At 37.8% G+C, this 19021-nt stretch overlaps 1 protein-coding gene across 2 annotated transcripts in view; it reads left to right on the top strand.

Moving 5' to 3' along the window:
• LOC137265353 (receptor expression-enhancing protein 1-like) overlaps window positions 1-14625 on the top strand; it is a 74329-nt gene extending 59704 nt beyond the window's left edge. The window contains exons 7-9 of one of the 2 annotated variants that reach the window (XM_067800741.1): window positions 1323-1445; window positions 5312-5418; window positions 9665-14625. In XM_067800741.1, coding sequence (XP_067656842.1) covers window positions 1323-1445; window positions 5312-5418; window positions 9665-9763 — 329 coding nt within the window. In that variant the 3' untranslated portion in view covers window positions 9764-14625. Of the gene's footprint in view, window positions 1-1322; window positions 1446-5311; window positions 5419-6345; window positions 6413-9664 lie in introns of those variants that run through there. The other variant, XM_067800742.1, reaches the window with a different exon arrangement.
• Window positions 14626-19021: the final 4396 nt, after the last annotated feature.

Raw genomic sequence — 19021 nt, 5'->3', positions numbered from 1 at the left:
TGTTTTAAGGATATATGAGTTACATAGAACATGCAGTTGATCTGAACAGATCACAGGATTGGTAAACATTGAAATCAATATGTATCTCTTTCCTCAACATGCATGCAAGTTTCAAAAAATTTTCTCTGATGATGTCTATGAGCAGTACTTTGTTCACATTTCATTTAATTGTATATTTGTGTGTTGAATTTCTTCAGCGGCTTCTATATTTATCTGTTTGTATTTAAATATTCATAATTGTTCCCAACCAAAAGTCTTGATGTCACCAATTATTTGTCTAATATAAGTGACATGTTGTAAATTAATACTTATGCTTATATGCAGAAAACCTCTGCATTACTACAGTGGGTGGTTCTGTTTTAAAATAAACGAAATGAAATAAAAAAAATAAATGAACTTTACCTGGTAACACTATGTCTTGTGTCAGTGAAGCGTGTCTAATCCATACTGGTCATGTGAACCCAGCCATGAGTTTCTCTCGCATATTGACCTGTGATGATCCTGGGTAGAATAGGCCTTCAGCAAACCATGCTTGCCATAAAAGGCTACTATGCTTGTCACAAGAATTGACCAACAGGATTGGGTGATCTGGCTCGCTGACTTGGTAGTCACGTCTTATCAGTTCCCATTTGTGCAAATCGATGCTCATGCAGTAGATTGTTTGGTCTAGACTCATATTATTTACAGACTGCTGCTATATAGCTGGTATATTGCGAGTACAGAGTAAAACTAAACTTACCTCACTCACTTCCTTATGTATAAAATTTCTCACTTCAGAGCTTCCAGAGACATGTCTTGCTAGAAACCCAATTAGAAATCTGGGAATTAGATAAAATAACCGTGGGTGATTCTTTTTAGGAATAAATGAAATGAAGTGAAAAAAATAATTGAAATTTACTTGGTAACCCCACATCCTGTAGTCATGAACTGTGTCTAATTCCTGTGTCCTATGAACCATGAGTATTGCTCTTAAGTATCAAATGTCCAAAGCTGACACTGGCACAGAAACCCATTTTGAAAGCTGGAAAATGAGAGGCTGCTGATTTGTCAAAATAAAATACAAGAATGCCTCCTTTCATCTCGCAATTGTTTTGATTTTCTTGAGTCTACCCAGTACCAGTTCCTGTTGCAGATGGACTCATTGAATATTGAATTTTGAATATATGACAGATGGAAGATTTTAATGTGCCAAATTAATGGGTTGTCTATTGCAAGTGAAGGAGTTAAATTAGCAGAAAACACAAGTCTACATGGTAACTGATTCACAGCAGGTGCCATTTTTTTTTGATCTCCTAACCATAAACATAACTGTTTCATTGTAGACAACAGGTTATTAGAAGATCAGCAGGAACTGGTGAGGCGAGGACGTCAGACTCGCAGCAAGGATTCCATTGATTCATCCAACAAACATTCTCGCCTCAAGAAAAGTCAGAGCGCAGCTGCTGGTAATTTATGTTTACTGGTGTCGTCAGTCATACATTCTTCTTTATGCACAGCCAGTTTGGCATGCCACTGTAAACAGGATACTTTACAATACTGAATAAGACACTCTAATAATCTGTATCTCATGACGTGTGATTCTTGAAGGTCACATGCAAGGTAAAACACAACTTTGCAGATTCTGATACCTTTCAGTATACATTTACGGAAAACAAGGCATAAGAAATGCCAATTCAACACAGAAAGTTGAAGAAAAAAATGCGATGCAAAAAAACCTGCAGAATTGGAGTTAAAGGTCACATGCAACCAAAAAATCAAACATAATTAAAACACATTTATCACTTATTCATGACATATAATATACATTGCAGCTTTTAAAAAAACAAATAAAGAAAATTATAAGCGTACAATCGCGATTCAAAAGTGCAATATTTTGTACTTCGCCTTACTTCCCCCGAAACGAAGCCCTCGGGAGACCGAACCCAGTCTTAGCACCTGGATGTGCACTCCAGTGTAACGACGGATTCTGATTGGCTGTTTCATTTGCTGATCTGCTGAGGGTTCAGGAATGAAGATTTTATGGATATCACCTTCTTTATATGAGAACACTTCATCAGGTGACGAAGGAGTAAGCATTAACTCCGAAACGTTGTGTTCTCATATAAAGAAGTTGATATCCATAAAATCTTCATTCTTATGCATTTCACTTCTAAATGCCCTTCAAAGACTTGCTGAGGGTTCATTGTGTGTACAGACAGATGATCTGTTTGATGGGCATTTTAGAAGTATAGCCAGTCACAAGAAAGTAAGATTCTTTATGGATAACAACTTCTTTTTGTGTACTTGATGCGTCGTTTCAGTATGGATTCATATACTGTTGTCAAACAAAACCATACACACTAAAACAAGTCGTTATCCATGAAGAATGTATACAGAGATGTTGGGTTTTGAAAATACATGTTCTCCGAATTTGCGCTCAATCCAATCAAAAATCACATCAGTAGATATGGTAAACTACTGCGTGGCTGGAATCTGTCATTCGTCCAAGTACAAAGAAGGACTTGAAACTGACAAGAGTTTGCACCAGTTTCCATCAGATCCAGTCATCCGAAAAAAGTGAATGTAGTTTGTTTGCAACCCACAGACATAAAAACATGTCATGTGTATCACACGTGCCTAATTACATAATGTGGCAGAGACGGGACTCGGGTGCACGGGTCATAAATCAACTTATTTTCTTTATGTCGTATACTCTGATAGGTGTTAAGTTCAAATTACATGTGGTCAATGATTGAAGCTGTGTACTGCATGTTGTCTTTAGCAGACAGGCAGGCAGACATATAGGTGTGAATAAACACTGAGCTTTCTCTGTGACAGAGACTGCTTACCACAATCAACAAGTTTTTTTTACGTAACGAGTAGATCATTTACTTGTTTGTGTACACAACCAAGATTAGACTACTGCTCACGACCTCAGACGCTGGGCATGCATACTGTTTCAAGCTCCGCGAACCTATTCACTGCGCATGCGTTATGGACGCAGCGCAGCACTGCTGTTGTAACTAGTTTTCCCCCCAGCGCTGGGGGGAATTTAGTGAAACGTTTGAACTCCGATTTCGCGGGCTTTTTTTTCATCGCGTTTTTTTTTTCAACTTTATAGGTTGAATTGGCATTTTTTATGATTTGTTTCGGTAAGTGCTTACAGAAAGGTACCAGAATCTGCAAAGTTGTGTTTTACGTTGCATGTGACCTTTAAATGATTCACTAATTTCCCCCTAACGCTGGTTTAACAGCTATGGTGTATTGCGCTCACAGCGCATGCACAGTGAATAGGTTCGCAGAGCTTGAAACAGAATGAGGTCGTGAGCAGTAGTCTAATCTTGTTTGTGTACACAAACAAGTAAATAATCTACTCGATACTGCAAAAGACCCATGTTGTGTTTTGCGGACTCTGTGACAGAGAAAACTCAATGTTTGGTTTATTGACACCTATATGTATGCCTGCATGTACCCTAAGGACAATATGAAATAGACAACTTCAGTCATTGACCACATGCAATTTCAAATTAACACCCATAAGTCATAAACATAGAGCCAACTAAGCGTATCGGCAAAAGAACCAGTGGCCAATGAAAAGGCTCCATTACACTAGAGTGCACACCCACTGGCTCTGACTGGGATGGTATCACGGCTGCTTCATTTTGAGGGAGATAAACCCAAGTACTAAATATTGCACTTTTTATTTGCAATTATACGGTTATAATTTTGTTTATTTGTATTTTCTTAATCGGGTAGGCATTTTTTATATCATGAATAAGTGATTACTGTGTTTTAATTATGTTTGATTTTTTGGTTGCATGTGACCTTAGACATAACACATTCAAGGTACTTTTTTGGTTTCTATGCTAGCTTTAGAAATTGTGCATTGTGCTGTTCTAAGTGATTTACTGCCTAAGAGAGGATGGTGTGGGTTTGAACAAAATGTTGTCAAGCACATCTAGGGAAGGGAGACTTGCTTCTCTTTGGAGTGCATGAAATCAATCCCTCATTGTCCCCTGCTGCAATGCGGAATGGGGGACTATGTGTTCCCCAGCATCTGTCCATATGTACTGCTAGACACATATTAGATGATCCTGCACACTAAACACATTTGTGACAAGAGAGGCGGTACAACGAATTGGGCGAGTACACTAGGCTGCTACAGGTAGCTTGACGATTATGCACATGCAATACATGCTAACCGAGACATGAAATCAACACCGCATATTCCTTCGAATGATAAGACTGCAATTTCAGGCATAAGATACTGATATTCCACGCTAACCTTTAGTTAAGACAAAGACAAATAGATGATTGGGGCATTGACAAGCATTTTAGATATTCAACAATTTTGTTTTAAAAGAACCAGGAAAATGTCATTTGCTTCGTGAAATGGATCGGTGGTCCTAAATATATTTACTCAGTATATTGTGTTGATTCAATTTGTTGGGATTGTACCTGTTCCCAAATTGAGTGTGCTATAACAATTCATGCTTGAAACGCACTGGGAAAATGAATTTCTCGATATTTATCAGACAACCTATCTCCCTCTTGTTTCAAGTGGATCGTTCTGTGGGGTGTTCCCAAGTATGCAAAGTGGGGTCATTTGTCAGGTCGTGTATCATCTTATATGTGTTTACCAGTACATCCTGTATCTTGTTAATGCAGTACCTCGTGAACTGTTATACCCAAAGTCTTCAATTTTGCTGACAAATTTGGTGAAAGCCTACATTATGGCATTACACAGACTCCAATTGATTTGGGTGACCTTGACTATATTGTCAAGGTTACTTTGACCACTTCAGACTCTAGCGATATACGATGAACTGTTGTACCAGGTGACTTAAAATTTGTTGACAGCCATCAATGGTGAATTACACAGACACCAGTCAATTTTAGTCACCTTGATGTTATTTTCAAAACATTTTGTCCACTTTTCAAACTTATGTTAAACACGAAGAACATAGCAACCAATGTCCTTAATTTTGTTAACAGCCTACATTGAGTGATTGATTATTGAGACACTAGCCGTTTCATGCACGTTGTTCAAAAAGTAAAAAGTAGTGAATATGTTATAAATATTTCATTCTTCTTCAACAGCAGATGACATTGCCACATTAGTAGCAAACCCGTGTTTTTCCTGTTTTAATAAAGTTGTACAATTCTCAGGCCTGCTTTTGTGGATTTCACCTTTAATGATCCTTGCTAGAATAAGTCTTTAGCAACCCATGCTTGTCGTAAGAAGCGACTAGCATAGGTTAGATCAGACTTGGTTGATGCATGTCATTGGATCCCAATTTTGCAGATATAGAGATTGATGTTTGTGTTCTAGCTCTGTCAAGTGTGAAGGAAGTAGAGGAGGAAGAAGAAGAGGAAGTAACGGTGACAGAGGAGATAATGTTGTACCCAAACACACGCAAGCAGTACACAGCTAAAGAGGTAGGTTTCATGGGGATGTTGGTTTCCACACCCCTGCATATTACACTGGGGGAGCATATTCATATTTCGTTTTAATCCTCATATCTCAGTAGTTATTAATATGAATATGTGCTCAAATTATTTAAGAACGCTGCTTATATTTATACAACTCTAGAAATGCTGCATCAGTATGTAGTCTACAGCTTTATTATGACTAATAAATAAGGTTTTTGTTCATCCCTTATTCCTCCAGATGTTCTGTTACCATTAATAAGATAGTTTCAAATAGGAATAGTATAATTTTAAATGAAAATGATTGATTGTGTAATGTGTACAATCGTACCTGGATCTGTTGTGCTCTATTCTGGATGTGTCCAGCTTCTTTATCCTGATGTAACTTGCTCAAAGTCAAATCCATGTGTGTGTGTGTGTGTGTGTACATCTGCTGGAATATCTCTGTGTCTGTCAGTGGTGGGGCACACATGGCCCAGTTGTCAGCACGTGAAATTTACTATGCAGAGTAGTCACATAACTTAGGTGTTTCAGGAAACTATGATCCTCGGTAGGAATCCTAGTTTCACATTGGTATTGATTATACTTTTCTCTGCCGTATACCATTCTTTAATTTCTTACGTTTATTTATTGTGTGAGTTGGGATTGTTCAAGTGTTGATCACTTTTCAACATTGTAATGTTCCTGAGTCATAGCAGCTTGGAGACTACTGTCAGTGGTTAAAGCTCTTATTAGTATATTTTTTTAATGCATTTTAATTGACACTTTTACCTTACAATTTCAAAACATTTACATTAAACAGCATGTTGTTTTGGTTTTTTTTATATTTTTACAATAATCTAACACATCAGCATGTTTTTATGTCTTCCGTACATGCTCAATATGCTAATCATCTAACCATTAACCATCACTGAGCATGTTACAATCTTTCTCCAGGCTTCATATAGCTATGAGATGTAGTCACTTGCAGAAAGCATCTCTATACAGTCCTATCACACTGGTGGTAAGTTCCGGTTTAAGTCTACCATTTACCTATAACAGGACTCTAACTATGGAAGTGGCATCAGCAGCAAGGGTAGTCGCTATAGCAACCTCAGCTACAGCAGCGATGGCAGTGGTTATGGAAGTAACTCTAGCTTACCTGACAAACTCCCATCCAGCTACGGGATCTCCACTAACCTGTATGACAAGAACTCACCAAGTTATGGCAGCTCGTCGAGTCTTCCGGACAGGAATCCATATGATTCCTTCTATGATAACCGTTCCCTCATGTATCGGTCGACCTCTAGTCTGTACGAGCGGACTCCGAGCTATAGTGCTGGGTTGTATGATAAGAAGGCAAGACAGTATGGAAGTGGGACTGCATTGTATGATCGGACCAAGGGGAACACAGGGACCATGGGGACCATTCCTCGGTATCGAGTGCGATCCAATTCATGGACTCCAAGTGTGGGATACCCAAATTATTCCTGGAAATGCTGATTGGGTTTTCTGATCTAACGTGTTATGGAGACAGGAAGAGAGGTCAATATAAATTGCATCGAGGAAGGACTTGTTGAAAATGCTCTGAAGCTTCCAACTATGGCCAATATTTTCAAGGTTTTCAGTTGTAACACAGACAAATTGCCCTGAGCTGTGGGTGTCCAGTGTTAATTTGTTGATTTTCAGACACAGTCAGTATCAGTTAAAACTGCCCCACAGGAGAATGTTAATTCTTTTTGATATTTTTTTTTTTTTTTTTTTTTTTGACACCCTGGTAGCTTTGTAAAAAGTTTTCCACAAATTTTCAAATAACATCTAAAACTACAGTCTCACAAAAATACAGCGTTCAGATTAATGTTTAGTAAACAAGCCTTGAGTTAAGCGAAGATCTGAGTGTAATATGCTTCTCACTAACTAACTAGTTTCACTGCCAGGCATTTTCTGTAAGTCTTTCCTTTGTGTTGGGTGTTGTGGAGCTGTGTGCCTACTATCGCCCTGCTCTTGCAGCCTGTCCGTCAGTGCTGCATGTCGGTCGTCTGTATGCATGTGGAGTGAGATGACAGATGGCATCACAACTTTCAATTCCCTCCCTCACAGCAGATGTTACCTGTCTTACTAATACTTTAGCTAATAGCTATTCAGTCCCCAGAGATGACAAATAGAATCCAGAAAGTGTTGAGGGGTTCAATATTTTTCCTGCTGCCTTTATCTGCTCTTCATAATTCTGCATCATGTGCAATGTACAGACTTAATACACTTGTTTCAGGTTTTGGTTTGGTTGTAGTGTAACTCCACACTCTGTCATAATCCAGCTGTATGGTGAATAATTGCGTCTGGACCAGGCAATCCAGTGACCAACAGCATGAGCATCATTCTAAGATATGATGATATTTTGATACAAGCCTGACCACCTAATACTGTTGCACTTTCTACAAATTGAAATTAAGATACTTCACTCTTGGATTTATTGTTTGCATGTGATTGTTGAATGGGCAGTAGAACCATACAAACTGCTTTTGGATGATTTGTCATTTCTGGGTCTGATTTGTTTACTTTTTAATTAATACACTTAGAAGACAAAACCTGTAGACTAGTTCCACTGTGAACAGGTACAGTGAGTGTATTAGTTAGAATTAGTTGATGATGAAGCTAGCAATGTTAGATAATCATGTAGTGATGGACTTGATCATAGCCATTAGATAGCAGTGGAGTGTTAGACTCAGTCATAGCTATAGACCCACTGATTGTCAGCCATATGTCCATGTTCATCTCATTGTTTATATCTTCAGTCATATTCCTTCATCAGTTTTGCCTACTGCTGCTGTGTGTTGTGATTTTTTTTTAGAAGTTTCCCTTCTTTTTCTTCTGCAAGATGGAATTATTTAGAAATGATTTACCGACCATCACTTTTGTGAAAGGAGTTTTTAGTTATGACCATCCATTTGGTGAAGTCAGTCATGGGTTCAAAAATTCTATCACCCAACACCCGGGACAAGTCAGTTTTCATTTGGGGCTGTCAAGTAATGATATCTTACATGTCTGTGGGCTGCTGGATAGTTTCTGCTTTTGTTTTGAAACTACAAGTAAACTTGGATTTCATTTTACATCTGTTCAAAATGTAGCTAATACATTTTGCAATAATGAAAAAGTAGAGTTATCTCACTTTGCTATTTATCACTCTTGATTATATCATGAGATCAGGGCAATTGGAAAATTAGTCAGGACTTTCTTAAAGTCACTCGCCCTGTGGCGAATGGCTTTTTAAAAATAAATTGAACCCCTGTCAGCATTAGGTTGCCAGCAAAACAGGATGAATGTAAATAAATGTAGAATGCTTGGACTAATGTGTGTAGTTCTCAAGAAACAAAACATTTTTAAAAATTGCAGACAAAAACATGTATTTACAATGTGTTGGTCATTGCTTGTCAGTTTTGTTTATTATTGCATAAGATATTTTGGTCATGCTTGTTTAATGTCATGAAATAGAATTATCAAAAATGCTATGTATTTGCCTGAGTTTAATCGTTTCAATGACAATTGCTGTATAACATAAAAAAGCATACATTGACCCCGTAAACAGTTACACTGCTCACTATGTATCGTTTGGATATGTTCCTTAGTGTATGCCACTTAGATGAACAACTAACAAGTTTAAGGAAAAACATTCTCTTAAATATCTTCATAAATATTTTATTTTTCCCACAAAAACTTAATTTAATTTATGTAAAATGATATTGTTCAATTCACGATTACATGTAAATTGCAACCAAACTATTGTAAAGGCAGTTATTAATCTGTGACTATGGGGAATGATACAAGTTACTGTGATACTAGTGACATCTATCAGGTCATACGTAGGCCACATTGTTGTGTTAGTCCGGCGTGAATAAAAGATAAAAAAATAGTCAGAGCAAATTAATATGTTCCAGGCTTCATTCACACATTTGATTGCTAATGGTTTGTTTGATAAGTATACTGCATGTGTAGTGGAATCTGTAAACATCTGCTTGTTGGGGTTCTGAACTTAAGATATTTAGTTCATAATAATCTGTTGTTTGGGATTTTTTTTATATCTATTGTTCTGTCTACTTATGTAACATTTGGTCTAATTTTCAACTTTCAAATAGTTCTTTTCGTTGATATTAACAATTCATGCCATATGAAAGTGAAGTTTCAAAAGCAAACCAATTTCAAAGGAAATGTTTTGGATCAGCGATTTATATTTTTGTGTCTGATTTGGTATGTGTGTTATTTTTTAAATGTTTCCTTCCAGCAAAGTAAGATCTCGGCATATGGCACCCTTCCACGAAACCGCGGTCGTCCAAAGGGCAGCACACGGAAGAGTGTCACCCAACCAGGAATCTTCAAGTAGAGCCCGGACAGTGTCCAATAATATCTCAGGAAGTTCCCACTTTCGTAACCATAGCAACACATACCTACTGCTGAGATGGAATCCTTGTTGGAACGATGACGATATTATCGCCATTTCTGTTGTCTTTCATGTTTCTGCACAACAGCGGACACTGAGACCTTCACCTTGACCCAAGCTCAAGGTCAGGTTGTGAATGGTCCATGGACTCAAAATGATGACTCAAACTTTTGGAATACCCTTGGCTTTCATTCAAGATCTCCATTGAGAATTTACATTATCTTTTAGGGTTGTAAATATATCTTTCATCGTATATGCATTGATATTATTGTAACTTATGTAAAGTTGAATGTACCAGTTTGTGTAACGTCCTACCTTCGAAGGGGTGGTGGGGTAGCCTAGTGGTTAAAGCATTCGCTCATCACATTGAGGACCTGGGTTCGATTCCCCACATGGGTACAATATGTAAAGCCCGGTGTCCACTGTCGCGATATAGCTGGAATATTGCTAAAAGCGGTGTAAAACCCAATTCACTAACTCACTACTACCTTCGAAACAACTACCAAAACCTTCTCTAAAATCTCATCAATAATTATTTGTGGTGTGGCATGTCCGTTTTATCTTGACCCAGTCGTCTTGAAATTATAACATTTGTGGTGTTTATTATTGAAGTCTTTTGTTTTGACAGATATTGAAAACCCACCAACTGAAAATTGAGCACTATTGCAACAGCTATAGTCGTAGATTTTTGTTATTGATGTTGCCCGATCCTTGTTTAGTTGATGACAGCTTTTGAATCCACCCTTTACTTATATTAACAGGACAAGGATGTGGAAATCTGAAAGAAATAATCGACTTATCATCATTTAAGTTTCCTGTGATGATTGCCTTGTTCAGATTCCTTGTGTCTGAATTGGTCTTCAGTTTGGTTTCACATATGGATCTAGTTTTGACAGAAACTTTTAGCATTACAAAAAGTACAAAAATGTATTATTATGTACTTATTATTAGCTAACTAAAACAGCTTACCAGAGCACATAGCAACTGAATTCAATGTACAATTTAAATACAAACTTTGTTGTGTTGTGACTCCCACACCTCTGAAACTTTACCATGATAAAGGTTCTCTTTCTCTAATTTGATAGCATATTTAAATGTCCTTAAAAATTTGAGAAATTTTAAGAAGAAATGGATTGAGTTCCTCTTCATTCATAGACTAATTTGTGATAGTTGTTGTCATCCAAATGGTGGGTGAGAAAGGTTCGGTCATATAGGAAACGACTCTCTATTTGAACAAAGGCACTTTGGTTTTATTCCAAAGCCAAATTGATGAAATTATATGTACAAGATGTGGGTCTGTTTGAATTGTACATCATATTTTATGTAAAAAAATATTAAATTTAAAAAAACATATTTGGAAAATGTCAAGATAAGGGAAGATAATTCCTCAAATTTGTTGAAACTTTATGAATTTCAAAAAAAGGCATGGAAAGATTTAGAGAAAACCATGTTTTGTTTTGAGGCCAGTCCAATTCTATTTCTCGTTTTACGGATCTGACAGTCAGATCTTTGCCTGCTCAAAAAGTAAAATCCCAATGTACATGTACAAGAAAAAATTGTCTGGCCTGGGAATGATTTGTAACAAATTTGACATTTCCCATTTTCAAGTTTGGGTGGTAGAAACACCACATACTCTTACTCATTTTCTCATATTTGAATGGTTTTAATGTAACAGAACATTGTCTCATGTGGACATTAATTCACAAAGGGTACCCTGTCAATACATGCACTATTAAATATTTATCTCATCTCACTACGTACAACTAGTTTGCTCGGGTGAAGGGTACGCTTTTAACTCTGTCTCACATTGCTTGTCACAAGTCTTGCCTGTTCTCTGAATGGAAGCCACTCTGCAAAAGGTTACTGCTATTCTCAACACTTCACAGATGCAAGCACCAGGACTAAGGGAGACTCATCCTCATCAGCACTCATCAATACTCATCCTGCTTTAATGCCTCCTAATTTCATGGAAACATCACTGTACCATGTTTTCTTTTTTGTCAAGGGACAAGAATGAAGCAAAACAGTTTTAAGATGATCATGTAATAGGGATTGGATTAGGTGAAATGTCCACAATGTTTCAGCATTAGTGTTTGTGAGGTTATTATACTTACTAACATTTGTTTAATATAACATTCAGTTTGTATTTCTTTGAAACGGAGAGGTTAAGAAATTTAGTTGAAACGTGTGGTGTGTGATTGCTTAGACTTCCTCTGCCAGTAGATTAATTGTTTTCTCTATTACAGGTCTCATACTAGTGTAGTTGAACAGTGTAGAATGTAGACATGAATGAGTGGAGATTTGAAGTGTGTAATTTCTGTAGTGTTTTGTGCAGTCATTGAATGTGTGAACCTGCAATCAAACTTATATGATCCCTGTTACACAAATCAATCAAATCAGTCACTTGATTGATCCAAACAATCCAAACACATCTTACTACAGTTGGTTGAACTGTTTCTTATCATGTGAGGTAATGGCTGTTCTCTCCAATTTGTGAATGTTTTTTTCAGTCTGTAAATCTTTCAACTGGTGCAAATATTTACATTTATTTATTTTCTAGGTCTCAGGCATTCTGGATTTTGTTCTCCAAACATTCCAATGAAACTTCCTTAGTTTCACCCTCATGGGTCTGTGCGCTATATTCCATCTGTACTGTCCATCTCAAGGAAGTTCAGATTTTTGTAATTTTAAGGTAAAAGATTATCTTTGGGTCCATTTAGTCAAGTCATGGTTTTTTTAACATTTCTGTTCGTTTTGTCCCAAATGTGGAGAATTGTGGAAGTCTGATGACCTTTGTAGATTAATTCAGTTTTTTTGTGTGTTTTCTTTGACTTGGTTAATGTTGTGTTTTGACAAAAGAACCCCTACTTAAGATGGAGGTAACATGGAATTTGTTGACAGGCTCTTGATTTGTCACTTCTATTCTGTCATCTTCAGATCAAATCAAACAACTGAAGCCACTAGCAGCCAGAAAATGGAAGCCCTGAAAATGGTTACCCTGTGGCTTCTCAACGAATATTTTTTCTGTGAACAAATTAGATTTTAAGTTTGTCTTCACATCTTACCTCTGTCCTATTTGCAAATTTTTTACCTTTTTAGATTAATTTTTTCATGTGATTAAATACCATACATGGAATGTATTCTTATCAATGTGTCTTTGAATCTAAACTTTGACTGAACCCTTGAATATAAAACTGAGCCTGATCATGCGCTAAACAAATGCTTTGATAACAGCCACACAGATGATATTCAGAAAACAGTACATATCATAGAATTAATCAATGCATATGTTTTCAGTTTGGGTTAGGGTAATTTAATCCGGAAAGCATATTTTGTTTCTAAACCATTATTACGGAGTCTTGCATAGTGTTCGTTGTATGCTCAAGCTTTGCATAATAATGTTATACTCTATCAGATCTGAATGAAATATACAACTGGAAGCAGTAGACGGAGGTTTTGTTAACAGACTATTGTTTTATGAAGCAAGCTTTTCGCAGGTTTGGGGTTGCTGATGATGTTTATATCATGTACATAGTAGAAGCAGCAGGTTGTGACTATAGGTAATGATAGTTATTTTCGAATATATTTGATTTATGAATAATGGTCATTATTAGTGTACTCAAAGAGCATTATCTTGTTTGAAGGGAGTTGTAGGTTTTATTACGAATGTATGAAATATTAAAGGATCTTTTTGATTATATTGTATTTCATAATAATCACTTGATTATCGTGCAGTCAGCACTGTGATTGTAACTGCCATAATTAACGTAGACCAGTAATAGTCAAAGTGATATGAGGCCTGTTACTCGTTTTATGAACAGGAAGTCTTTTTCGATATTTCGAAACTAAATTGAAACTTTGATATAAAGTTGAGGAATGCATGATTTGAGATTAAGGATGAAAGCATACTGGTCCTATCTCATAGTGAACATGGAGAAGTGATTTAGAGTTTAGAGACCTCAAAACTGAGGTGAAAACAGAAATGAGCCCAGGCAGTCTTTGTGTTCTAGCACTGGGTACAAAATTGTACATACACTACAAAATGTGTCAAGATGATTGTGTAAACTGAATCCGGTAAGTGTGCATGTTACTTTGAAAAGCAGAGAGGCTTTGTATGCCGTCCACGGCACTAACTGTGCCATGTGTAGATGACAGCACATGGCTGTTTCTGAAGGTAATACGAATCTTCACAATGGTAATTAGTTTTACAACTGGTTGTAGATGTCATGTTGCAAGGTAAGGTTGTGCCTGTTTGACCGTTGTCCTTGTTGGAAATGTGCTTGTTATGCACTAATCACTTTGCCTGTTTTAGACTGATGATATGCAAGGTAGTTTAACTCGACACTTCAGATAGGTCAGTAAACATGTAGCTCTAACTGGTACACATACCTTTTTAAACCCAAGTCTTAACTTTCAGTACATTTGTGTGTACCAAAACACAAATTCATTTACAAATCCACTGACAGTCCAATGTTTATGTATTCCCATCCTACAAATATATGCTGGATTTAGATGCAGTTCTTATCTGGAGTGCTGTGTTCAGCTACCTGGAAGTTAACCGAGCCACTAAACCACGTTATGCTGAGCCTGGATGGGCAGGTGTGTTGTTCTGACTTGTGCCTCCCTCCCCGACTTCCAGCCCCCTGGTGGTGCTGCTGTTATACATTGGTTAGCTGTTCAGTTATCATGTGATATTGAGGGTGTTCAGGTGTACATATGTGGTGTAGAGCTATATTTTCCCATGATCATGTTTTATAAGGTGCTTGGAACAGCCAAACGTTCAATAAAAAATATGACTTTTTAAACATATACTTCTCTTTTTTTTTTTGGTTTTTGACTGGAAAGATGAGGTCAGCTGCAAGTCAATAGTCTACTGATGGATAATACAGCCTGATTTCTAGAATAATTCAAGACATCTCTAGTCTGACTGCAAACCTTGAAAATGGTTGAAGTTCCAGCAGACCATAGGAAGAACATAAAACAACTGGCAAAAGATAATAAATGCATCACTGTCGGCTTTCCCCCCATCGAGCAGATGTGATCTGATGTAATTCTGACATAGTTGATCCAGGTTAGAATTGGTCTTCAGTTACCCGTGATTGTCGCAAGAGGCAACTAATGGGATCGGGTCCTCTGGATCGCTGATATGGCTGATACGTCATGGTTACCCAAGTGGGTGTATCAATGCATATGGTGTTGATCTGTTGATTGCCTGGTCCGTACTTGATTATTTACAGGCCACAGCCATGTAGGTGGCATAATCTGAGTTTGAATGAAAACTAAACTCACTCACAGGCTGCCAGCTTTGAGCTTCCTTTCACTTCTAATGACCAAGGCAGGGCAACTCTTTCACTTAAGGCATGTGGAAAACCGTTCTGATATTGTTGGAATATTAATGAAAGCGCTGGAAATATTTACTCCCAAATGAAGAGACTCCTCAATGACAGACACATCAAGTTGTGTCCCATAATGTTAGTCAAGCTCCTCCTCAGCATGATTGTGTCAGTATTTTGGTAGTTTTCAGAGAACTCCCTGAAATGATTGAGGAGCTCAACTTGAGTCTTAAAAGTTTAAAAAGGTCTTTGGACAATTAGTCCATTTACATCTTGCCCCCCATAAAGGTTTGCTAAGTGTTTGAAATTATAGATGAAGTATTTTTTGGACTCTCTTGTGAACAATGTTCTTTTAACATTATATACTCTTCCAAAAAAATAGGGGAACGTGAACTTTGAAGTCTGGTAGCAAAAAACAAACATAGAGGAACGTTACAATGACATTCATCTTGGGTAATGCAGCATCATTTCACGTTATCACCACACGCAAACACAATGCATGGGGAACTTGTGCACAACACAGGAGCCTCCTACACGTGCATGGGGTGTCATGAATCTTGACATTTTTCAGGCAGGTCGATAAATCACTGTAGACCATTTTTCTGATAATTTTCTTGCATCTGTGCATGGTCAGGGTTTTCAAGGTCAAATCACAAACTACTGACTGAAAATTGTAAACCTGAAAGTTTCATGTCATACTCCAGTCACCTAACAAGGGGGATAACTGAATGAAAACCTTTGCTTTGAATGAAATCCATGTGGTGATGCATTCTCAAAACACCCGTTATTATTGCCTCAACATTGATTCAATCCCATCAGTCTAAGTATACTTATCCTCAGTACATTTCGTTACACTCCACCACTGAGTCTAACAAAACCTTATGGGAGGTCGTGTCAGGTAAAACCTTTGAGATTGACCAATCAGAACACAGCTTACCAAGTCGCGAAAGTCCACATTCGCACATCCCTTATGAACTTTTTATCTCGAAAAGGTTCGTACCCGAGCGATTCCGAATGCTATTTAGCGTACGATTCCGGGTGATGCACATGGCATACGTACTGCCATGACAACAGTGAGTAAACATTCGCTGAAAATAGTGTTTTTGACAATATTCAAGGATGTTATCTTGCGGAAATATTAGCTAATGGTAACCATGTCAACAGAAACCCCAAAGTGTATATACTGCAGGTCAAATAATTGTGTTATATGCTGATTTTTGTTTGTGGAGAGATCTGTGTCGGTGACCTGAATATTTTGAAAGTCCCTCCGATCCCTAAATAGTAGCCGTTGTCTGATTGGTTAAATCTATTTAACCATCTCGCATTTCATTGGACTGTCATTGATTGCTCAAAGGTTACCTGACGCGACTTTCTACTAGGTTTTGTTAGACTCAGTGGTGTAGTGTAACGAAATGCACTGAGACGAAGTTTACTTAGACTGTCAATCCCATATATCTCCCAATTTCGACAATCGTACACTGAAAGTACAGTTTCCCTACCTTTTGAAGAGTATAGTTCAGTCAATGACAGGTCAACATTGAGAGCGGTGAGACATTCCACCATTCTTAAGTTGATATACATATTTTTTGTCTGATCACAATGCCAAAGCTAAAGTATGATTAAGAGGTATTTTGTATCTGGAATACGCCGAGTGCAGTACTGAACAAACAAACTTTGGTCTATACATTAAGGCAACAGTATGTGCTAAACCACAACAGCACTGGTGTAATGGGATGACAACAAGGGAGACGTAACGCCATCAAAAAAGAGTGAGTATGGTTTTACTCTGATTTTAGCAATATTCCAGCAATACCATGGCGGGGGACGTCAGAAGTGGATTTCACACATTGTACCCATGAGCGCAATCAAAGACCCAAAATTGTAACAAGTAAGTATCTAACAGTCGTCCAAAATGTTCCAAAACGGTAAAGTTTCAGTATTAACATGTATTTATTATATGGTAAGAAAGTACCAAAACTTGTCCCAAAACATTCATAAATCCAAAAGGTCCACGCTAAGTAATTAACACAAGTTCCAACAGTAAGTCAGATGTTACTTAGTGTCCATCTTGACACAGAAGACACCTCTAAACAATGGACACAATTGAAGAAATCGCGAAACAATAAACATAGCAGTATAATAATTTGATTAAGTCTAAAATTGATCAAAAGTGTCCAAAAGTTACCAAAGGTGTCCAAAAGAGCCAAACTTGTAAGAAGCAAGTAGTAATAAATTTTCCAGATCTGGGGAAAGTCTCAAACAGTAAAGGTTTTGCATTAATGGCATATTTATTACATGGATAAAAAATATTCAAATGGTCCAAAATAATGAAATGTCCAAAATAATAAGCAGCCATGACATGAAACACACTCCTAAAGAATAAAAAAAAGTTGCAAGACGTCATTCTAAGCGTCCGTCTTGACACGAAACACACTCCTAAAGAATCCCAAAAGATGCATGTCACTCTAAGCGTCCATCTTGACACGAAACACACTCCTAAAGAATCCCAAAAGATGCATGTCACTCTAAGCGTCCATCTTGACACTGAACACTTTCTTCAAGAATCCATGACGTTGCAAGATGTCACTCTAAGCGTCCATCTTGACACGAAACACACTCCTAAAGAATCCCAAAAGATGCATGTCACTCTAAACGTCCATCTTGACACTGAACACTTTCTTCAAGAATCCATGACGTTGCAAGATGTCACACTAAGCGTCCATCTTGACACGAAACACACTCCTAAAGAATCCCAAAAGATGCATGTCACTCTATGCGTCCATCTTGACACTGAACACTTTCTTCAAGAATCCATGACGTTGCAAGATGTCACTCTAAGCGTCCATCTTGACACGAAACACACTCCTAAAGAATCCCAAAAGATGCATGTCACTCTATGCGTCCATCTTGACACTGAACACTTCCTTCAAGAATCCATGACGTTGCAAGATGTCACTCTAAGCGTCCATCTTGACACGAAACACACTCCTAAAGAATCCCAAAAGATGCATGTCACTCTAAGCGTCCATCATGACACTGAACACTTTCTTCAAGAATACATGACGTTGCAAGATGTCACTCTAACTTAAGCGCCCATCTTGATGCGGAACACCTTCCTAAAGAATCCAGACACACGTGACAGGAGGATTCGAACTGGGGACTGGGATGGGGTGTCACCCTCGAGGTCGATATCGACGAAGTGAGGGACATAACAGAGGACGAAGTCAGAGAGAGGGGCTGTGTAGGGGTTGGACTTGGGAGGGAGGGGAAGTTCTGACAAAGGCTCAGGGACCGTCATGTATCTCCCAGCAGGACGCTGACAGGGAGTGAGAGAAGGACATGAGGAGAGTGACAGAGGATGGAAGTGTACAAAGAAGAGAGTACTTATTGGAAATTAAATCATTTAGGTCAGAATAAGGATAGCGTTAGGAGATGTTAGTGATTATGAAATATGGACATTACTGCACCTGGATATCGCTGTCCATTTCACTGGTGCATGATGGTATGTATTAGTTAATGATTAAATGGTTACATGAATCTCATTACATGAATTACACAACAGTAAACTGCTGATTCCCTAAAGCACCCACTTGGCGAGGAGGAGCCCAAATGTCAAAGTTCAAAGGGAACCTGATGATGAGGTCAAGGGCTGAAGGGAAAGAAGGAATGAGGGTAAAATAGAAATACCAAGCACAGTTTTACAGACAGACAGAAAGTACAGATAAATATTGCGGACACTTTATCATAAAAAAAATATTTGTCTGTTGAACACTTCAGACAGTGTAGAAATTGCACTGGAAACTAATAACATTCCCTTGACAAATGACACAAAATATATCTGAGCCAGTTTTACTGCTATTACAGAGTG

Source organism: Haliotis asinina, chromosome 15 (genome assembly GCF_037392515.1).
Source record: "Haliotis asinina isolate JCU_RB_2024 chromosome 15, JCU_Hal_asi_v2, whole genome shotgun sequence".
NCBI lineage: Eukaryota > Metazoa > Mollusca > Gastropoda > Lepetellida > Haliotidae > Haliotis > Haliotis asinina.
Note: the sequence above shows the minus strand (reverse complement) of the source record. Positions and strands in the feature narration are given on the sequence as shown.